Genomic DNA, 20,587 nt, shown 5'->3' with positions numbered 1-20,587 from the left:
CCTTTCCCTGGCACTGGTCCTTACTGGGAGCGGTCCTTGCCCCTTTCCCTGGCACTGGTCCTTACTGGGAGTGGTCCTTGCGGGTTTCCCTGGCACTGGTCCTTACTGGGATTGGTCCTTACCCGTTCCCTGGCACTGGTCCTTACTGGGAGCGGTCCTTGCGGGTTTCCCTGGCACTGGTCCTTACTGGGACTGGTCCTTGCGGGTTCCCCTGGCACTGGTCCTTACTGGGATTGGTCCTTGCCCGTTCCCCTGGCACTGGTCCTTACTGGGAGCGGTCCTTGCGGGTTCCCCTGGCACTGGTCCTTACTGGGATTGGTCCTTGCCCGTTCCCCTGGCACTGGTCCTTACTGGGAGCGGTCCTTGCCCGTTCCCCTGGCACTGGTCCTTACTGGGAGCGGTCCTTGCCCGTTTCCCTGGCACTGGTCCTTACTGGGATTGGTCCTTGCCCGTTCCCCTGGCACTGGTCCTTACTGGGAGCGGTCCTTGCCCCTTTCCCTGGCACTGGTCCTTACTGGTTTTTACTGGGGGAACCCGGGGGGAGCTCGCGCGCTGCGGGGGGGGAGGGGCAGGAGCGGCGCGGTCCCGCCCCGTGACGTCACATCCGGCGCACAGACGCCATCGCTCCGCGCCGCGGGAGGAGCGCGCGGGACGGCGCCGGTCGGTGGGGGAGGGGCGGGCGGGGGAGGGGGGAGGGGCCCGGGGCTGCCCCCGGGGGGGGGGAGGGGCCGTAACTGCCCCGGGGGGGGCGGGGGCTCCCAGGGCGGGGGAGGGGCGGTCCCAGTATGGCCCAGTCGGGGGTCGGGGGGCTCCCAGTATGGGGTCAGTGTGTCCCTGAGAGCATGTGTGGGGCCATGGGGGGGACACGGGGGGGACACGGGGGGGACATTTGGGACATTGGGGGGACACCGGGGACACGGGGGGGACATTTGGGACATTGGGGGGACACCGGGGGCACACTGGGCACACTGGGGGCACACTGGGGGACACCGGGGCACACTGGGGGGACACTGGGCACACTGGGCACACTGGGCACACTGGGCACACTGGGCACACTGGGCACACTGGGGACACTGGGCACACTGGGGGCACACTGGGGGGACACTGGGCACACTGGGCACACTGGGCACACTGGGGACACTGGGCACACTGGGGGCACACTGGGGGGACACTGGGGACACTTGGCACACTGGGGGGACCCGGGGGCACACTGGGCACACTGGGGGGACCCGGGGGCACACTGGGCACACTGGGACAGCGAGGCCCCGCAGGGATGAGCAGTGACCTGGACGTGTTCGTGGGGAACACGACGCTCATCGACGAGGAGGTGTACCGGCTGTGGCTGGACGGGCACTCGGGTACGAGCCTGCCCCATGGCCCCGCTGTCCCAACAGCCCCGTGTCCCCAGTGTCCCCATGTCCTCGTGTCCCCACTGTCCCCCTGTCCCCGTGTCCCCGTGTCCCCCTGTCCCCCTGTCCCCGTGTCCCCCTGTCCCACTGTCCCCGTGTCCCCGTGTCCCCCTGTCCCCCTGTCCCCGTGTCCCCCTGTCCCACTGTCCCCGTGTCCCCCTGTCCCCCTGTCCCACTGTCCCCGTGTCCCCCTGTCCCCCTGTCCCCCTGTCCCACTGTCCCCCTGTCCCCCTGTCCCCGTGTCCCCCTGTCCCACTGTCCCCCTGTCCCCGTGTCCCCCTGTCCCCCTGTCCCCCTGTCCCCCTGTCCCCGTGTCCCCCTGTCCCACTGTCCCCGTGTCCCCGTGTCCCCCTGTCCCCCTGTCCCCGTGTCCCCCTGTCCCACTGTCCCACTGTCCCCGTGTCCCCCTGTCCCACTGTCCCCCTGTCCCACTGTCCCCCTGTCCCCGTGTCCCCCTGTCCCACTGTCCCCGTGTCCCACTGTCCCCCTGTCCCCGTGTCCCACTGTCCTCCTGTCCCCCTGTCCCCCTGTCCCCGTGTCCCCCTGTCCCCCTGTCCCACTGTCCTCCTGTCCCACTGTCCCCCTGTCCCCCTGTCCCCCTGTCCCACTGTCCCCCTGTCCCACTGTCCCCGTGTCCCCCTGTCCCCCTGTCCCACTGTCCCCCTGTCCCACTGTCCCCCTGTCCCCCTGTCCCCCTGTCCCCCTGTCCCACTGTCCCCGTGTCCCCCTGTCCCCCTGTCCCCCTGTCCCCGTGTCCCACTGTCCCCGTGTCCCCGCAGTGGCCGAGGCGGTGGCGCGCCGCCTGCGGGGCGGGGTGCTGGAGCGCGAGGGGACCTCGGTGGCCGTGCTGCAGAGCGACACCCGCGACCACTACAGAACCTTCCAGATGCTGGAGCGGCTGCTGCACGCCCCGCCCCGGCTGCTGCAGCAGCTGCTCTTCCAGATCCCCCCCGAGCGGCAGGCGCTGCTCGTGCAGCGGTACTGGGGGCACTGGGGGCACTGGGGGCACTGGGGGCACTGGGGGGACTGGGGGGACTGGGGGGCACTGGGGGGACTGGGGGCACTGGGGGGACTGGGGGGACTGGGGGCACTGGGAGGGACTGGGGGCACTGGGGGGACTGGGGGGACTGGGGGGACTGGGGGGACTGGGGGGACTTGGGGGGACTGGGGGCACTGGGGGCACTGGGAGGGACTGGGGGCACTGGGGGGACTGGGGGCACTGGGAGGGACTGGGGGCACTGGGGGCACTGGGGGCACTGGGGGGACTGGGGGCACTGGGGGGACTTGGGGGGACTGGGGGCACTGGGGGCACTGGGAGGGACTGGGGGCACTGGGGGGACTGGGGGGACTGGGGGGACTGGGGGCACTGGGGGGACTGGGGGCACTGGGAGGGACTGGGGGCACTGGGGGGACTGGGGGGGACTGGGGGGACTGGGGGGACTGGGGGGACTTGGGGGGACTGGGGGCACTGGGGGCACTGGGAGGGACTGGGGGCACTGGGGGGACTGGGGGCACTGGGAGGGACTGGGGGCACTGGGGGCACTGGGGGCACTGGGGGGACTGGGAGGGACTGGGGGCACTGGGGGGACTGGGGGGACTGGGAGGGACTGGGGAGACTGGGGGGACTGGGAAGGATTGGGGGCACTGGGAGGGACTGGGGAAGCAGCTCCAGGGCATCAGGCACGGTTTGGAAGTTTTAGGAGCAGATTTTGGGGCTTGGGGCGGGGTTTTGGGCATCCCCTCACTTTCGGGGTCCCCCGAATTTTTGGGGTTTCTCCCCCATTTCAGTTTCCCACCCCGTTTTTGCAGTTCCCCCTCCATTTTGGGGTTTTCTCCCCCTGTTTTTGGGGTTTTCTCACCATTTTGGGGGTTTCTCCCTCATTTGCTCCCCGTTTTTTGGGGTTTCTCCCTGGTTTCGGGGCCCCCCCAGGTACTACGCCTTCGATGAGGCCCTGGCCCGGGAGCTGCTGGGCAAGAAACTCTCCAAGGGCACCAAGAAGGAGCTGGACGAGGTCAGCGCCCGCACCGGGGTCGGGATCCGCAGCTGCCGCCGCCAGGTGGGACCCCAAAACCGGGGGGGGGGAAAACCCCAGAAAAGGGGGAGAAAATCACCAGAAATGGGGAAGGAAATCCCAAAAACTGGGGGGGGGGGGGAGGTGGGGGAAGGGAAATGGGGGAGAAACCCCAAAAACGGGTGGGGAAAATCCCAAGAAGTGGTGGAGTGAATCTGAAAAATGGGGGCAAAGGGAAACGGGGAAAACCCAAAAACGGGGAAAACCCCAGAAATTGAGGGCCTCGGGTCATGGAGGGGGAGGTGGTCTGGTCCTACTGGAGAGCTTGGGGGGACGTTCAAGGGGGTTTTTGGGGCCCTGGGGGGTTTGGGGGTGCTGACTCCCCCTGCCCCCCCCAGTTTGACAACTTCAAGAGGGTCTTCAAGGCCGTGGAGGAGCTGCGGGGGCCCCTGGCCGAGAACATCCAGCAGCTCTTCCTGCTGCCCCCGCCCCTCGCCCGGTGGGTCGGGGGCACATCGGGGGGGGGGGGGCATCGGGGGGCTGCCCCTGGGGGCATCTGGGGGGTGCTGGGACCACCCAAAGGTGCTGAGGACCCCTGGTGCTGCGGGGGGGTCCCTGGGCTCGGGGGGGGCTTTCAGGGCCCAGCAAACGCTCCTGTGGTTGGGGGGGGTTCGGGAATTAGGGGAGGGCTGTCAGGGTGGTTTAGGGTTTTGGGGGGTTTTAGGGGTTTTGAGGGGGTTTAGGGGTTTTGGGAGGGTTTGTGATTTGGGGGGGTTTTGGGGTTTGGGAGGTTTTAAGGGCTTTGGGCGGGTTTTGGGGGGGTTGGGGGATGTTTAGGGGTTCCCTGGGAGCTCAGGGACCCCCTGACCGCCGCCCCCCCCCCCCAGGGACTACGCCGCCATCGTGTTCTTCGCCAACAGCCGCTTCGAGACCGGCAAGCGGCGCCTGCAGTTCCTGAGCTTCGCCGACTTCGCCGCCTGCGCCCAGAGCATGATGGGCCACTGGAGCCAGGGCGCCCTGGGTGAGCCCCGGACCCCCGGGACCCCTGCCCCGGTGTCCCCGGGGGTGTCCCCCGGTCCCCCGGCGCCGTGAGCCCACCGTCCCCTGTCCCCCGCAGCGCCCGAGGCGGCCGAGCCCGACGGGGACCTGCCCAAGTCCTTCCTGCAGGACCTGAAGGAGCTGAAGGTGCTGGTGGCCGACAAGGACCTGCTGGACCAGCACAAGAGGTGGAACCCCCGGGACGGGGCCACCCCCGGTCCCTGGGATAGGGACACAGCCCAAAAACCAGCACCCCAAACCCCACGGGGCACCCCAAAACCGGGCTCTCTGCAAAAGGGGCACCCCAGAGCCCTGGAGCCCCCCCCCACCCCGACTCCTGGATGCCCCCCAGAATCGGGTGGGGTCCCCCAGATCTCTGGGTCCTGCCAAATTCCCCGGGACCCCTCAAACTTCATCTCCCCAAACATCTCTGTGCCCCCCCCCAAAAAACCCCAGTGCCCCCCCCCCCCAAAACCCTGGGACCTCCAGGCTGCTCTTGTGGGGGGGGGGGGAGGGGCTGCCTGGGCCCGTTGGGGGGGGGGGGGGGTCCTGGTTCTGGGGGGTTCCCGGGCCCCCCCAACCACCCCCTCCCCCCAGCCTGGTGTGCTCGGCCCTGCGGGGGAAGATCTCGGTCTACAACGAGCTCGAGGCCAATTTCAAGGTGAACCCCCCCAGAAACGGGGTGTCCTCAGGGGGGAGGGGCCTCCCCCAAAATCCTGGGACCCCCCCCCAAAGTCCCAGAGGATCCCTCATGCACATTTGTGGGGAGAGGTTGGGTGGGGGGGGGTTCCCAGCACTGGGGTCCACCCTGGGGGGGAATTTAGGGGTGGGGGGGAGTCCCCAAACTCCTGAGAGCCCCCCAATGTCCTGGGTCTCTTTTCTGGGGGGGCTCAGGGGGTCCTGGGAGGGGTGTCCTGGTTGTGGGGGTTCCACAAAGTCCTGGCTCCCCCAAAGCGCCGAGTCCCCCCCCTTGGGAGGGATTCCTGGAGCCTGGGGTGCCCCCCCCGGGTTTGGGGGTCCCCAACGCCCCCCGTGCCCCCAGGCGCTGTCCCGGGCGCTGGTGAACGTGGGGGGGAAGTTGACCCACGCCCGCGACGTTCGGGATTTCTTCGTGGACCTGGTGGAGAAGGTGAGGGGGACCCCAAAAACGGGGACCCAGAAAATCCCTGGGACTCCTGGATTGGGACCCCCTAAGCTGCAACCCCCCCTCCCCAAAAATCTGGGCGCGTCTCGGGGTCCCCGCAGGTGATCGAGCCCTGCCGCTCCGACAAGTGGAGCCCGGGGGACCTGCGGCTCTTCCTGACGCACTACACAGCGGCCCCCCGAAACCTGCCGGGCTTCAGGTGAGACCCCAAAACCACCCCAGATCCCCCCGAAACCTGCCGGGCTTCAGGTGAGACCCCAGAACCACCCCAGATCCCCCCGAAACCTGCCGGGCTTCAGGTGAGACCCCAGAACCACCCCAGATCCCCCCCGAAACCTGCCGGGCTTCAGGTGAGACCCCAGAACCAGGAACCCCTGAAATCCTCCCCTGGCAGCCTTTAGGGGAACTCTAAAGCCACCCCAGAACGGGGCTGGGGGTGGTTTGGAACGCCTGGGGGGTTCCCCAAAAGCGAGGGACCCCCCAAACGTTGGCCCCCGTCCCGCAGGCACCAGGCGCTCTGGGAGCGCTACATGGCCGCCATCACCGCCTGCCTGCTGCGCATGTACCACGACTGACCCCAAAACGGCACCCCAAAAACGGGCACGGCCCCGAAAACAGCACCCCAAAAACGGGCACGGCCCCAAAAACAGCACCCCAAAAAACGGGCACGGCCCCAAAAACAGCACCCCAAAAAACGGGCACGGCCCCAAAAATGGACACAGCCCCAAAAAGAACACCCCAAAAGCGGGCACGGCCCCAAAAATGGACACAGCCCCAAAAAGAACACCCCAAAAACTGGCACAGCCCCAAAAACGGGGCGCCCCGAGGATGTGATGCTCCTGGGAAATGAAAGGATCCGGGAGCTGCGACGCCGCCCGGAACGCGGACACCCCAAAGATGGGGCAGCCTCCAAAGGTGGGACCCCAAAAAGGAGGGGGGCTCCCGAAAACCTGACGGGATGGAGGATCAACACCCCAAAATTTGAGTATTTGGAGTTTGGAGAACCCCCAGGAAGGGGGACTGCAAGCACCAGGACACCCCAAATGTAGAGAGTCCAGGAGGGGCACCGCCCCAAATATTGGGACATTTGGAGTGGGGGGGACCCCAGAAAAGGGGTGACCCCCAAAACCGGGACCTCCCAACTTAAGCACATGGAGACTCCCCAAAATCAGGGGTGTCTGGCAATCGGGACTCCCCAAAACGGGGGAGAATCCCAGAGCTGGGGGCGCCTCTCCCGTGTGACCCCAAAAGTGAGGGGGGTGCAATAAAGAGGTGGAAATGGAGCTGAGCTGGGGGCGTTTGTGGGGGGAGGCTTGAGGGGTCCCCGAAATTTTGGGAGAGGGGCGGGTTTGGGATGGGAGGGGCAGAATTGGAGGGTCCCCAAATCTCAGCGAGGGGTTGGGGGGGCACCAAAAGCTCCAAGGAGGGGAGGGACAGGGCTGGGGGGGGGGGTCCCCAAAACCTGGAAGTGAGGAGAGGGAAGTGTGGAGGTCCCCAGATCTTCGGGGGGCGGGGGAATGAGGGGGAGGGGCATTTAGGGGTGGGGGAGGGGCTCTCCCGCGCTCCGGGGCCGATTTGGGGGGGGGGAGGAGCCAGAGCTGAGAGAGGTAAGTGAGGCCGCGGGGGTTTTGGGGGGGGGGGGGGCACACACCCCCACCCCACCCCTTCCCCGGCGGGGAACCCCCCGAGATGCCCCTCCCCCACAGAGCCGCCCCTCCCCCCGAACCCCAGAGGGGGCTTGGTTGGGGGAGGGGCGTCCCGGGGATGGAGGGGGGGCTCCCAGGAGGGGGCTGGGCCCTTCCGGGGGGGTTGCAGAGTTTGGGGTGACCCTCCCTGCCCCCCCCCAGCGCAATGGGCCCCCCCTCGCTGCTCCTCCTCCTCTTCCTCGGCGCCACCGTGGCCCCCGCGGCCCCCCCGGACCTGGAGGAGCCCGAGGATTACGCGGTGGGGAAGGGGAGCTTTGGGGGGGGGCGCGGGGGGTCCTGGTCCCCCTCCCAAAACCTTTCTCTTCCCCCCCAAACACCTGAGTGCCCCCTCCCAAAAACTCCTTGGCCCCTCCCTCATTCCCAAACTTCTGGAGCCGTTATGGGGGAGGGGCGGGGGGATGGGGGCATTTCGGGGTGGTTGGGGGGGGGGGGTGGGTGACCCTCTCTCCCTCGCCCCCCCCCCCCCAGGAGTGCAGCGATGGCTACGAGTGGGACCCCGAAACCGAGCACTGCAAAGGTGGGGGAGGGGATTTGGGGGTCCCCAACCGGGGGGGGGGAAGTTGTGTCTGGGTGCCCAACGCGGGGGGTTTGAGGGTCCCCGGTTTAGTGGGGGCGCTGCGGAGGGTCCGTGGGTTTTGGGGGGTCCCGGGCTCCCCGGGAGGTGTTCGGAGGCGCCGCTCCCCTCGGGGATGTTTTGGGGGTTTTTGGGGCTCCCAGGGTGTGGGTGGGGGGGTCGGGCCGTGTCGGGTGTCCCCTCCCCACGGGTGTTTGGGGGGTCCGGGGTTATTTCAGGGGGGCGTTGAGCCCCTCTCGGGGGGTGCTGGGGAGGAGCGGCTGGGGGTCCCGAGCCGTGTCTTGGGGGGGGGGGCCCGGGGGGTGGGACGGGGTCTCAGGGAGCGTTCGGGGGAGATTTTGGGGCGGGGGGCACGGGGCCCCTCTCAGGCTGTTTTGGGGGTCCGTGGGCCCCGGGGCTGTTTCTGGGGGGGCTCCCCTCTCACTGCTCCCCCCCCCCGGCCCCCCAGACGTGGACGAGTGCGCGGCGGAGGGGCCGCGGCCGTGCCGGGGCGCCATGAAGTGCCTGAACCACTTCGGGGGGTACCTGTGCCTGCCGCGCTCGGCCGCGCTGCTCAGCCCCGCCCCCGGCCCCGCCCCGGCCCCGCCCCCGCCGCACGCCCCGCCCCCGCCGCGCCCGGCCCCGCCCCCCGACGGCCGCTGCCCCCCCGGCTTCGGCCCCGCCCCCGACGGCACCTGCGCAGGTGAAGAGGGGCGGGGCCTGCGGGGGTGGGTGGGATGGGGGGGCGTGTTTATGTGTATGCAAATCGGTGGGCGGGGCTGTGAAAGGGGCGGGGGCGGGGCCGATGAGCTGCGGGCTGAGCAAAGGGAGTGGGTGGGGCCGGTTTGTGGGTGGGGCCGGTTGCGGGCGTGGTCTGGAAGGGTGGGGCTGCCCGGGGGGGGTTTCACGGGGTTGGGGGGGGGGCGGTGGGTGTCATTTCGGGGGCCCCCAGAGGGCCGGGGAGGCGACCCCGTGGTCCGGGGGGGGGTCCCGGAGCCTCCGCCCCTCCTGTGCCCCCCCAGACGTGGACGAGTGCGCGGGGCCCCCCCCGTGCCGGCCCAGCCAGGACTGCATCAACCTCCCGGGGGGCTTCGAGTGCCGCTGCCCCCCCGGCTACCGGCACCGGCACACCGAGTGCGTGGGTCAGTGCGGCTGGGTTTGGGGTGGGGGCATGGGCTGCAGGGGCCCGTGGGGATCTGTGGGCTGGGGGTGGGTCCCAGGGGTGTTTCTGGGCTGCTCTGGGGCATTTTGGGGCATTTCTGGTGCAGATGAGGACGGGCGCTGGGGGTGGGTCCCAGGGGGCGTTTACGGGGCGGTTTTGGGGTGGATTTGGGCGTTTCTGGTGCAGATGAGGACGAGTGCTGGGGGTGGGTCCCAGGGGGCGTTTACGGGGCGGTTTTGGGGTGGATTTGGGCGTTTCTGGTGCAGATGAGGACGAGTGCCAGTTCCGCTGGTGCCAGCACAGCTGCGCCAACTCCCCCGGAGCCTTCGCCTGCCGCTGCCACCCCGGCTTCAGCCTCGGCCCCGACGGCCGCTCCTGCCTTGGTCAGAGCTCCCCCAGACCCCCCCTGGGCATGGCGGGGAGACCCTCCCCCACTCTCTCTGGGCCCTGGAGGGTTGGGGGCAGGCGATGCCCCCCCAGGCCCCCTCCCGAAGCCGCCCCTGCCCCCCAGACGTGGACGAGTGCTCCATGGGCGCCCGCTGCTCCCAGCTCTGCCTCAACACCTTCGGCTCCTTCCGCTGCCGCTGCCGGCCCGGCTTCGTGCTGGGTGCTGACGGGCTCCAGTGCCACGGTGAGACACGCCCAGGTGGGCGGGCACGCCCAGGTGTGCAGACACACCCGGGTGGGCGGACACGCCCAGGTGGGCAGACACGCCCAGGTGTGCGGGCACGCCCAGGTGTGCAGACACGCCCAGGTGGGCAGACACGCCCAGGTGTGCAGGCACGCCCAGGTGTGCAGACACGCCCAGGTGGGCAGACACGCCCAGGTGTGCGGGCACGCCCAGGTGTGTGGGCACGCCCAGGTCTGCGGACACGCCCAGGTGTGCAGACACGCCCAGGTGTGCGGGCACGCCCAGGGGTGCAGACACGCCCAGGTGTGCGGGCACGCCCATTGGGGATCTGGACACACCCAACTGGTGTGGACACACCCACCCGGGCTCTGGACACGCCCAGCTAAAGTGGACACGCCCAGAAATACATAGCCACGCCCATGGAGCGGTAGCACCGCCCCCAAAGCTGCGGCCCCGCCCGTGCCGGGCAGGTGTGGCACGGGCGTGGCCGGGGCGGGGCTGAGGGACCCTCGGGTATCACCTCGGGGCGGGCGGTGGCTCCATCCCCCCCCCCCCGCCGGGTCTCACGGGGTCTCTCTGCCCCCCCGGGGTCTCTCAGACGTGGACGAGTGCCGGGGCGGGGTCCCGTGCCAGCACCGCTGCCAGAACCTCCCGGGGGGCTTCAGCTGCCTCTGCCCCCCCGGCTATGCCCAGGAGGGGGCGCTCTGCCGGGGTACGGGGGTGAGGGGCGCGCTGGGGGGGCTGGGGGCTGTTTGGGGGTGATGGGGTGGGTTTGGGAGCTCTGGGGGGGCTCTGGGGGACATTTGGGGGTGATGGGGTGGGTTTGGGGGTTCTGGGGGGGCTGGGGGCCGTTTGGGGACTGGGGGGGCTCCAGGGCAGCTGTTTGTGGTGGGTGGGGGGGGTTGGGGGCTCTGCGGAGAGGCTGCGGGGACTCTGGGGTTGATTTGGGGGGGCTGTGGGCAGGTTTGGGGGCTTTGTGGTCAGTCTGGGGGGGCTGTGGGGCACTGGGGGGCTCAGCCCCCCCCCCAAAGTCCCCCCCTTCCCCTCCAGACCGGGACGAGTGTGCCGAGGGCTCCCACGACTGCGGGGGGGCCCAGAGGTGCCAGAACACCTTTGGGGGGCACATCTGCGTCCCCCGCGAGCTCTGCCGGGGGCCCTACACCCCCCACCCCCACAGCAATGGGTACGGATCCCCAAAATCCTGGGGAGGGGTCCGGCCCCTCCCATGTGCCCCCAAAACCCCATCCTGGGGGGGGTGGGGGTCCCTGTAACCCCACTGGGGGGGGGGGCCGAGATCTCAGGGGAGGTTTGGGGGTCTCGGGGGGGGGGGTCCCGGGTTTGGGGATCCCCCCTCCCCCCCCCAATGCTCCTCTTTGGGCCCCAGGACCTGCGTGTGCCCCAGGGGGGGCCCCGGCTGTGCCCCCCGCCCGCGCTGGCTCCTGCACCGCTTCCTGGCTCTGCCCCACATCCCCGACATTCCCGCCGGGATCTTCCAGCTCCAGCACCCCCCGGGGGACCCCCAGAGGCTGCGGCTGCGGGGGGGTCCCCCCGGCACCTTTCGCCTGCGGGTAACAAGGGTTGGGGGGGCTTGGGGGGGCTCAGCAGGAACCGGGGGGGCTCGCAGGGACTTTGGAGGGGGGGGTTGGGGGGGATTTGGGGGTATCTGGGGCGGCTCTGAGCGAGCTCCGGGGAATTTCTGGGGGGTCTGGAAGGCAGTGGGGGAGCGGGGAGGGGAGGCTGGGGCAGCTGTGGGGTGGTTTGGGGGCCGGGGCTGTCCGGGGTCTCTTTGGTGTCTCTGGCCGTATTTGGGGGGGGGTCGGTGGGAATTTGGGGGTCTCTGTGTGACTCCGCCCCCCCGCAGGCGCTGACCAATCACAGCTCGCTGCTGGAGCTGGTGCGCCCCCTGGCGGGCCCGCGGCAGCTGCTGCTGGAGGTGGAGCTGCTCGGGCCAGGGCCCCGCCCCCCGCACGAGGCCCCGCCCCCAACTACAGAGACCCCGCCCCCCAGCGCTTGGGATCCACCACCTCCGGCTGGGCGTGGCCTGGCCTTGCTCCGCCTCCATCTGTCCGTGGGGGCCCACCCGTTCTAGGGGGGGGGGCACCCCCAGAAACTCCACTGGGAGCCCCAGCTGTGCCCGGGGGCCTCCAAACCCACTGCCGGGACCCCCGGTTTCCCCCCAGGTCCTCACAACCCTTCCCAAGACCCCCTGAAGAACCCCCTGGGACCCCCAAAGGGCCCCAAGCCCCCCCAGGACTGCCCCAATCTACCCAGGGAACCCCAAAACCTCCCTGGAATGACCCTCACCCTACCTGGGACCCCAAAATTTCTTCCTTGGGTGCTCCAAGTTCCCCAAGTGACCCCCCCCAAACAATCCCCAGGAACCCCCAAAGAACTGTCCGAGACCCCCAGGTTGGGGGCAAAGAACGAGTGTCAGTGCTGAGCAGTTTGGTGTGCTGGGAACTGGGAGGGACTGGGAGGGACTGGCAGGGACTGGGAGGGAGCGGTGCCCCCCAAGAGTCACACGGACACTTTCTGCCTCCCTCTCCACAAGGGGGCGCCCTTTATTTGCCACGCCCACTGTAGCCCTGCCCACCGGGGGCGTGGTCAGTGCCCCACCCTCACGTGGGGGTTGTTGAGCGGCTCCAGGGCGGGGTCGGAGTCGGCCCCGCCCCTGCCCAGGCTGCCCAATAGGAGCAGGAGCAGCGTGAAGGCCGCGGCCCCGCCCAGGCACAGCGCCAGCAGGGGGCGCCGTGGAGCCCCGCGCATGCGGCACCTGCGGGGGAGGGGTCAGAGAGGGGGGGCCCGGGACCCCCGAGGGGACCCCGAAAGGGACCCCCAAAGGAACCCCAGGGACCCCCAAAGGGACCCCTCCAAGGGGACCCCAAAGGAACCCCAGGGACCCCCAAAGGGACCCCCAAAGGGACCCCATGACACCCCCAGAGTGACCCCCCCAAAGCGCCCCCCACCCCCCCCGGACGCCCCCAGCCCCACCTGAGCTTGGGGGGCAGCCAGGCCAGCGGCCGCCGCCGGTATTTGTCCTCGTCGCGGTCGGGGGGGCTCCAGGCCTCGCGGCCCCCCAGGGGCTTGCGGGGAGCAGAGCCTGGGGGAGGGCAGGCAGAGGGACCCTAAAAACCCGCCCGGGGTGGGGGACGCTGAACTCTGCCCCCGTGGGGACCCCGACGCCCCCAGACTCACCGGCGTGCAGCGTCGGGGTCTCCCCCCCCATGTGGACGACGGCGTGGGGGGTGGGGGGGCTCGGGGGGGGCTCGGGCGGCGTGAGGGGGGCTGTGGGCACAGAGCTGGGGCTTGGGGCTGCCCGAGGGGGCTGGGGGGTCCCAAGGCAGGACCAGGAGTGGGTCTCAAGGGGTTGGGGTGTGCCAGGAAAGATTTGGGGGGGGGGGGGGGGGGGTTGAGGTGTCCCAGAGGGTTTTGGGGCCCCATGGAGAGGCTTTGGGGGGAGTCCCAGGGACGGATCAGGGGAGGACTGGGGCTCCAGGGAGGATTTTGGGGCTCCCGGGAAGGTTTTTGGGGATCCCTCCACAGCTCAGGGTTCCGGGGAGGAGGGGTCCGAGGTGTCTGTGGAGTCCCGGGGGGATTTTGGGGGATCTCGGAGGAGGAATTGGGGTCGGCAGAGAACAGTTCTGAGGGTCTCTGGTGGGTTTTTGGGGGGGCTCAGCTTCCCGGGGGTGCTCCCAAGGGGGTCTGCAGGGTTCCAGGGCTGTTCCCGCGGGGCCCTGGGGGTGTTTTTGGGGCTGCCCCGCACCGTCCCAGCCCCCGTCAGGCTCCGGGGAGGTCTCAGGCTCCGGCGGCTCCTCCGAGTCCTCGATCTGGGGGGGGGTTGGGAGCGTTTCAGGGCGGCGCCCGGGGGCCCTCGGGGGCGTTCGGGGGCCCTCGGGGGCGTTCGGGGGCGCTCTGGGCGCTGGCTGCGGGCCCTCGCCGAGCGCTGGCACTCACCAGCGGCAGCCCCAGCCCGGGCCGGGCCCAGGGCGCCGTCCGGAGCCGCGCCCGCAGCGCCTCGGCCACGGGGCCCTGCAGGTTCGGGGGGGGGAAGAGCGGCCCCCCGCACTGCGGGCAGCGGTGCCCGGCGGGGGCCGTGCGGGGGGGCAGCGCCCGCGCCCACCCCGCCAGGCACGGCCAGTGGAACACGTCTGGGGGCGGGGAGGGGGCGCGGGGGTCAGGGCACCCCCGGACCCCCCCCCCCCGGGCGGGTCTCGGGAGCCCGGGGGGGTCCGAGGCGGCTTGGAAGGACCTAGGGAGAACCCGAACCCCCTGAACTGCCCCCAGGCCCCTCCTGACCCCCCAAACACTCCCCCAGCCCCCCAAAAAAGCCATTTTACACCCCCCAGCCCCCTCCCGATCCCCTAAAAGCTGTTTTATACCCCCCCAGCCCCCTTAAAATTCACTTTTAAGGCCCCCACAACGCCCCCCCCAAAGTCCATTCCGAGCCCCCCCAACCCTCCTGGGACGGGTTTTAGCCCCCCAGAATTCAGTTCCGAGCGCCCCAACACCCCCAGGACCCCCAGCCTCCTAAACCTCTGTTTCCAACCCCCCCGGAGTCACTGCCAGGCCGCCCCCCAGCCCCCCGGGCCCCCCCACCGTAGCAGACGAGGCGCACGGTGTCGCGCTCGCCCAGCGGCGCCTGGCACAGCGGGCACTGCGGGCTGTAGTCGCTGTCCTGCAGCCACTGCAGGTACGACCTCACGATGCACTGCGGGGGCACGGGGCTCAGCGGGGTGCGGGGGGACCCCCGGAGCCCCTCCCGGCCCCCGGAGCCCCCCGACCTTGGCGTGGGCGCTGACCAGGCAGCTCTCGCAGACGTTCACGCGGTGCTCGAAGCAGAAGAGCGTCGTCACCCGGCGCTTCGGGCACTTGCACAGGCCCATGGCGGGGCTGGGGGCGCGGGGGGGCGTCGGGGCCGGGGGAAGCGCGGAATTTGGGGGGGTCCCAGGGCTTCTGGGCCCCCCTCCTCGCCCCCGACAAGACCCGGCACCGCCCCTCGCCCTCCCCAGAAGAAGCTCCCGCTGTCCGAGACCCCCGAGGGCCCCCGGGAAGGCCCCGGGACCCTCCGGAACCCGCCGAGCGCACCCCGGACGCCAACGGGACACCCCAAAGCGCCGCCCAGCGCTCCCCAGGATCCTCCCAGACCCTCCTGGACGCCCCCGGAGCCCCCCAGACCCCCCCAAAAGTCTCCCTCGGCCTCCTCCCCCCCGCCCCCCACTCACACGTTCCTATGGCGACGCGCTGCCTCGCTGGCGCTTCCGGGTGCGTCGCTCTTTGATGGCGTCACCCGCAGCCGCCGTCCCCGGAAGTGCGTCCGGGCTCTGCGGCGCCGCCGCACCCGCGATGGCGGCCGGAGCCGCCTCCTCCCGCGCGGCGCGCGGAGATGACGCCACTTCCGCCCGTTCGAATGGCCATGGCGGGAGCCGGTGGCGGGCGGCGTTCGGCGGGAGCGACCCCGAGGGGTGGGGGGGGGCCCTGACGGGGTCTGGGTGGGTCCTGGGGGGAGCCCATGGGCGGCATTTGGGGGGGGGTAGGTCCCGGGGGGGGATTTGGGGAGGATGTGGGGAGGGGAAGGGGCGATAGGGCTGGGGGGGGAGGGGGTTCTGTTGGGGCTGGGGGCGTCTTGGGAGGATCCAGAGGGGATTTGGGGCCGGGGGGGGTTCATGGGCGGGACTGCGGGACGGGGGTGTCCGTGCCGCGGCTCTGGGGGGGCTCTGGGGGGTTTGGGATGTCCCTGAGGGGTTTCTGGGGGGCTCGGGGGGAGTCCCGGGGGCAGTCGGGGGTCACGACCCCCAGCCCCGACCCCCTCCCGTCGTTCCCCCCGCAGTGACGCGACGCAGCTCCAAGCGCTTGGTGGTCTCGGCGCCCCGGGGCGGCCCCCCCTGGGTACCCCCGCCCCGCAGCCCCCTGGGCAGCCCCGTGAGTGCGGGACCGGGGGGTTCCGGGGGCTCGGAGGCGGTTCAAGGGGTCGGGGGGGGGTCCCCCAAGGGCTTTGGGCAGGGTCCGAGGGGTTGGGGGCTCTCAGGGGCATAAGGAGTCCCCGGAGTTCGGGGGGAGGTCCCAGGGGGTCGTGGGGGGTCCTGGTGGGCGTTCCAGGAGCCCCAGGGTTTGGGGGGGGGTCTCGGGGTTGGGGGCAGTTCCCGGCTTTGGAGCTCACAGAGCCTCTCCCCTCCCCCACAGGACTTTGACCGACCCCGACGGAGCCCCCGGGTGTGTTGGGGGGGAGGGGGGACGTGGTGGGGAGGGGGGGTCCTGCAAATGCCGGGACCCCCCTGCTGTCCCCTCCCCTCCCCAGGCTGACGCCCCCAACCCTCCCCACAGCTGCAGAGCCAGAAGGAGAACGACCCTGCCCCCCCCTGCGCCGCCCCCTCCCCTCCGCCCTCCCCCCTCCCCTCCCCCGTGGCCCCCCGGGTCCGACGCTCCTACAGCCGCCTGGAGGGGGGGGGCACCCCGCGGGGGCTGGGGGGGGCCCCGCTGAGCCCCCTCTCCCTAAATCTGCCCCCCGCAGCCCCCCCCGAGCCCCCCCAGATCCCCCCCCTGGACCTCCCTGGCATCGGCGGCGGCCCCGAGCGCAGGAGGAAGAAGAAGGTGGCGCCCATTGATGTGAGTGGCGCCCCCCCCCCACGCCACCAGGACCCCCCAGGGACCCCTCTATGCCCCCTCTGATGTCCCTGCAGCCCCCCAGGACCCCCCCACTCCCCTGGAGTCCCAATGCCCCCCCTCAGTGTCCCCATTTCCTCCCCAGGCCCCTAGAGTGCCCCCCCAGGCCAGGAGTCCATCACCCCCTCAGAGTCATCCCCCCCCCCCAAATATGTGGGACCCTCACCCCCCTGACCCTCCCCATTGCCCTGCTGTTCCCTGCAACCCCCCTTTTCCCCCCCTTTTCCCCCACTGACCCCCCTTCCCCCAGTGACCCCAGTTCCCCCAGTGCCCCCCATTCCCCCATTCCCCAGTGCCTCAGTGCCCCCATTCCCCATTCCCCCCTTCCCCAGTGCCTCAGTGACCCCTTTCCCCCTCCCCAGCTGTCGGAGCTCGAGGCCTGGGCCGCCTCCATGAACGCACAGTTCGAGGAGGCCGAAAGGTTCCCCCTCGTCGTGGAGTGACCCCGAGACCCCCGGGAGACCCCCGGGAGGGTCTCATGACCTCTGTGGTCTCCGCACTGGAGAGATGCCGGGGGACCCTCACGGGACCCTCGGGACCGGGGGGTCCCTGTGCAAGGACCCCCCGTGCACAGCCCCTCCCCCGCCCTGTGGGACCCTGAGGGGAGACCCCCGTGGGAGGGGCCCCCCCGATGTGTGGGCCCCCCCCGATGTGCCAGGGCCCCCCCGATGTGTGGGACCCCCCCCCAGGAGCTGTAAGCCCCCCCCGCCCTCGTTTGTTACTCATTAAACGAGTTTTTGTCGTGTGCCTCCTCGTGTGTCGTCTGGTGACGTAGCTTATGACGTCACAAAGCAGCAGGCGAGGGTTACCGTGTCTTTATGGGTGGGGTGGGGCAGCGCTAGAGCCAATCAGCGCGCGGCACGGTGACATCACCTGCCTGGGAGGCGTGGCGACTGCTCAGCCACGCCCCCAGGGGCGGAGATTGTGCGTCCAGGACCCCCTAAAATCCCCTTGTCCCCCCCGGCCCTCCCCCCAGCCATGGAGCCCCCCCGGGCACCTCCAACCCCCGAGCTGGAATTTGGGGGGCCCTGGGGTACGGGGGGGGGGGAGGATTCGCTTTTGGAGGGTGGGGGCACCACTGGGTCCCCTTTTCGGGGGGGGGGGGCGAGGGAGGGAGCTCCTGATGCCTTTTAGGGGCCGGGGGAGGGGTGTCCGGAGCCCTGGGTCCCCTTTTGGGAGGGGTCGGGGACCCCTTTTGGGGGCTGGGGGTCACCCGACCCTCGGACCGCCAGCAGGGGTGGGGGGGGAGTGACCCCTGTCCACGTTTTGGGGAGGGGGACACACCCGGGCCCCTTCCCTTGGGTGGGACGGGGGTTCCTGGGTCCCTTTTCTGGGCTGGGGTCTCACCCGCCCCCCCCCCCCCCCCCCCAGGCGCGGGGGCTCTGACGCTGCTGCTGCCGCTGGGGCTCGTGGGGGTCGTGAGCGCGTGCATGGGGGAGGGGGAGGGCTGGGGGACCCCCGCCCTGGCCCTGCCCACCCCCCCCACCCTCGCGCTCGTCCTCGCCTGGGTGGGCGCCCACGCGCTCGGGAGCTGCTGGAGACCCCCGAGGGTGAGGGGGTGGCGCGGGGGGGATTGGGGGGATTTGGGGGGTGGGGGATATGAAGGGGATGGGGGGGGTTGGGGGGATTTGGGATGTGGGGGAGTTGGGGGGTGGGGGGCACGGTGGGGGCGGGGAGGGTGGCTCGGGGGCGTTGGGGACACTGAGGGGGGGAGTGGGAAAGGGGTGGGGACCCGGGGGGCTGGAAGGGGGGGCTCAAGGGGGGGTCACGGTGACTCTGTTGTCCCCAGAGCCCCGGTGACGCCCCAGGACCCCTCTGGGACCTCGGCTGTGAGTGGGGGGCCCTCGGGGGGGCTGGCAGGGGTCCCTGAGGGAGCTGGGTGAGGGTCCGAGCTCAGGGTCCCTCGGAGTGGGCAGGGGTCCTGGTGGGACTCTGGGGGGGACGGGGGGGGCGGTCCAGGGTCCGTTTGGGTCCTTCTGCATGGGTTGGGTGTGGGCTGGGGGGGGTCGGGGGGTCCCTTCGGGGGTCGCAGCTCTCACTGCCGCTGGCTCAGGGCTCTTGGCGCTGGGGGGGGCCCTGGGGGGGGCTCTGGCCCTGGGGGTCCCCCTGCCCCCCCTGTGCCCCCTCCTCCCCCCGCTGGCGGCGGCAGCGTCCAGCGTCGCCTTCGGCCTCGGGCTCGTCCTCCTCGCGCGGCGGCGACTGCGGGGGGGAGGCACTGGTGAGCGGGGGGGGGGCGCTGAGGGGGGGATTAGGGGTCTGGGGAGGGGATCCGGGGGGGGGGGTCATAGCGGGCTGGGGTGGCTGGGGGGTCTGTGGGTGTCATGGGGGACTCCGGGGATCTGCGGGAGGGGCCTCGGGGGTGGCGGTGGGTGCTGGGGGAGGGGCCGGCTGTGCTGGGGGGTCGGCCTGGGGGTCTGAGGCTATCCGGGGGGGCTGAGGCCGTGCTCCCTCCCCCTCCAGGACACCTTGTGTACGATTTCTTCGTGGGGGGGGAACTGGGGTCCCCGCTGGAGCCCCCCGAGAGTCTGCACTGGGAGCGGGTCGGGCTCTGCGCCTGGGTACGGGGGCACCGGGAGGGACTGGGGGGCACTGGGGGGAACTGGGGGAGCTGCAGGGGCACCGGGAGAACTGCGGAGCACTGGAAGGGGCTTGGGGGAAGACTGGGTGGGCACTGGAGGGAGTGGGAAGGCACTGGGAGGGGACTGGGAGAACACATGGGGGACACTGGGTGGGTGCGGGGGGTACTGGGGAGGATGGGGGGGGGCGGCTGGGCCTACTGCGGGCAAACTGGGAGGGACTGGGAGCACTGGGACGAGAGGCGGGCCCAGGAGGTTAACGGGCTCTTCCCCCTGTTGTTCCCCGTCTGTGCCCCCACCCGTGCCTGTGTCCCCCCGTGTCCCACCTGTCCCCCCCGCCTTTGCCTCCCCCTTTGCCCCCACCGTGTCCCAAATGTCCCCCCCCCCAGCTGCTGGTGCTGGCGGCGGCTCTGGGGGAGCAGCAGCGGCTTTGGGGGTCCCCGTCGCTGCCCCTTGTGCTCGTGGTGGCCGCTCAGGGGGTCCCGGTGCTGCGGCGCCTCAGGGTGGGGGAAACTGCACAGGGGGACACGGTGGGGACCACACGAGTGGGGGGGTCACGGGTGCGCGCAGGAGGATGGGGAGGGGGTGAGCGAGGGGAAACCACACGTGGGGGGGTTGAGGGGCACGGGGGGGACGTGGTGGGGGGAGACAAGGGGGGACCCCCCCGGTGAAGGGAACCCCCCAGGAGAGTGGGACCCCGTGGGGGGGGGGAAGGGGGGGGCGCTGCGGGATGGGTGGGAGGACACGGGAGGACTCCGGGGGGTGTATGGGGGCAGTGGGAGCGTCTGTGGGGTCTCCAGGGGGTTTTTGGGATCCCCCCGGGGGGTGAGGTGTGTTTGGGGGGGGGGGGGGGGGTTGTGGGGTCTCACCTCTTCCCCTTCCCCAGGAGCTGAGCAGGAATTCTCCCGCCGGCCCCGGGGGGTTCCTGGGAGTCTTCGGGGCTCTTGCCTGGGGCCCTTTTGGGGGTCCCCTCCCAGCGCTGCTGCTCCTGCGAAGACCCCAAAACAAGCTGGGGGGAGCCGGGGGGGCTGCCTGTGGGGGGCTCTACGGTGGGCACAGGGGACACTGGGGGAATTGGGCGAGGACTGGGGAACAAATGGGGGGAATTGGGAGCACTGGAGGAGATTTGGGGGGAACTGGGGGGATTTGGGGTTAATGGGAGCGCTAGGGATTAATTGGGGATTAACTGGGGGAATGGGGGTGCAGCAGGGCAGAATGGGGGTGGGGTGGGTTCAGGGGGAACTGGGGGGATTTGTGGGGTGTCAATGAGGAGCTCGGGGGGGGGTCTCGGGCAGTTTGGAGTGTCCTGACATCCCCCTCCCCTTCCCCCCCAGCCCTGGGGTTGTGGATCTTCCACGGTGCCACCACCCAGAGGAGCCTCTTCAGCCGTGACCCCCGAGACCCCCGAGTGGCCGGTGAGACCCCCAAGCCCGGGAAACCCAAACCGCCAAGGATCCCCAAATCTGGGACCCCACAGACTCCCGTTTCCCTCCCAGGTCTCCCCACAGTCCCCACGGCCACGGGGCAGGTGCTGCTGGCAGGGGGCTGGTGGGGGCTCGTGCGACGCCCCGATGACCTTGGGGAGCTGCTGATGGCATTGGGCTGGACCCTTCCCTGCGGTGAGACCCCCCCTCACCCTGCTGGGGCACCCCTCCTTCGCTGGGGTCCCCCCAAAACCCTGTGTCGCTCCTGAGCC

At 70.8% G+C, this 20,587-nt stretch overlaps 5 protein-coding genes across 7 annotated transcripts; 4 read left to right on the top strand and 1 right to left on the bottom strand.

The window, feature by feature from the left end:
- The first annotated feature begins 603 nt into the window (after nucleotides 1-603).
- Nucleotides 604-6,886, top strand: FIBP (FGF1 intracellular binding protein). Its single transcript, XM_053968189.1, has 11 exons — nucleotides 604-660; nucleotides 1,272-1,358; nucleotides 2,189-2,387; nucleotides 3,340-3,466; nucleotides 3,820-3,920; nucleotides 4,309-4,442; nucleotides 4,539-4,647; nucleotides 5,057-5,120; nucleotides 5,502-5,588; nucleotides 5,705-5,802; nucleotides 6,109-6,886. Exons 2-11 carry the CDS (start codon nucleotides 1,274-1,276, stop codon nucleotides 6,176-6,178), a joined length of 1,074 nt encoding a protein of 357 aa, XP_053824164.1. The 5' UTR covers nucleotides 604-660; nucleotides 1,272-1,273; the 3' UTR covers nucleotides 6,179-6,886.
- Nucleotides 6,887-7,160: 274 nt separating this feature from the next.
- Nucleotides 7,161-12,079, top strand: LOC128801985 (EGF-containing fibulin-like extracellular matrix protein 2). 2 transcript variants are annotated; one of them, XM_053968175.1, is made up of 11 exons: nucleotides 7,161-7,210; nucleotides 7,451-7,547; nucleotides 7,778-7,826; nucleotides 8,332-8,565; nucleotides 8,885-9,004; nucleotides 9,291-9,407; nucleotides 9,536-9,670; nucleotides 10,254-10,367; nucleotides 10,706-10,838; nucleotides 11,040-11,223; nucleotides 11,517-12,079. In XM_053968175.1, the coding sequence occupies exons 2-11, from the start codon at nucleotides 7,455-7,457 to the stop codon at nucleotides 11,742-11,744; spliced, it is 1,407 nt and encodes a 468-aa protein (XP_053824150.1). In that variant the 5' UTR covers nucleotides 7,161-7,210; nucleotides 7,451-7,454; the 3' UTR covers nucleotides 11,745-12,079. The 2 variants fall into 2 exon arrangements, with proteins under 2 accessions (XP_053824150.1, XP_053824151.1); XM_053968176.1 differs by lacking the exon at nucleotides 7,161-7,210 and having other exon boundaries at nucleotides 7,381-7,547; nucleotides 9,536-9,655.
- A 102-nt stretch (nucleotides 12,080-12,181) lies between these two features.
- ZFPL1 (zinc finger protein like 1) lies at nucleotides 12,182-14,982 on the bottom strand. 2 transcript variants are annotated; one of them, XM_053968178.1, is made up of 8 exons: nucleotides 14,878-14,982; nucleotides 14,437-14,545; nucleotides 14,252-14,363; nucleotides 13,610-13,803; nucleotides 13,419-13,482; nucleotides 12,851-12,940; nucleotides 12,647-12,755; nucleotides 12,182-12,428 (listed from the first exon to the last, which is right to left on the bottom strand). In XM_053968178.1, exons 2-8 carry the CDS (start codon nucleotides 14,536-14,538, stop codon nucleotides 12,260-12,262), a joined length of 840 nt encoding a protein of 279 aa, XP_053824153.1. In that variant the 5' UTR covers nucleotides 14,539-14,545; nucleotides 14,878-14,982; the 3' UTR covers nucleotides 12,182-12,259. The 2 variants fall into 2 exon arrangements, with proteins under 2 accessions (XP_053824153.1, XP_053824152.1); XM_053968177.1 differs by lacking the exon at nucleotides 12,851-12,940 and having other exon boundaries at nucleotides 14,878-14,980.
- A 51-nt stretch (nucleotides 14,983-15,033) lies between these two features.
- On the top strand, nucleotides 15,034-17,062 carry CDCA5 (cell division cycle associated 5). Its single transcript, XM_053968179.1, has 5 exons — nucleotides 15,034-15,117; nucleotides 15,483-15,574; nucleotides 15,836-15,865; nucleotides 15,977-16,258; nucleotides 16,678-17,062. Exons 1-5 carry the CDS (start codon nucleotides 15,039-15,041, stop codon nucleotides 16,756-16,758), a joined length of 564 nt encoding a protein of 187 aa, XP_053824154.1. The 5' UTR covers nucleotides 15,034-15,038; the 3' UTR covers nucleotides 16,759-17,062.
- A 202-nt stretch (nucleotides 17,063-17,264) lies between these two features.
- Nucleotides 17,265-20,584, top strand: LOC128801969 (delta(14)-sterol reductase TM7SF2-like). The gene is made up of 9 exons (XM_053968148.1): nucleotides 17,265-17,348; nucleotides 17,687-17,865; nucleotides 18,105-18,144; nucleotides 18,369-18,533; nucleotides 18,776-18,873; nucleotides 19,281-19,394; nucleotides 19,778-19,940; nucleotides 20,226-20,306; nucleotides 20,388-20,584. The coding sequence occupies exons 1-9, from the start codon at nucleotides 17,294-17,296 to the stop codon at nucleotides 20,582-20,584; spliced, it is 1,092 nt and encodes a 363-aa protein (XP_053824123.1). The 5' UTR covers nucleotides 17,265-17,293.
- The last annotated feature ends 3 nt before the right edge of the window (nucleotides 20,585-20,587 follow it).

Source organism: Vidua chalybeata, chromosome 32, assembly GCF_026979565.1.
Source record: "Vidua chalybeata isolate OUT-0048 chromosome 32, bVidCha1 merged haplotype, whole genome shotgun sequence".
Lineage (NCBI taxonomy): Eukaryota > Metazoa > Chordata > Aves > Passeriformes > Viduidae > Vidua > Vidua chalybeata.
This window is presented reverse-complemented; position numbering and strand designations above follow the sequence as displayed.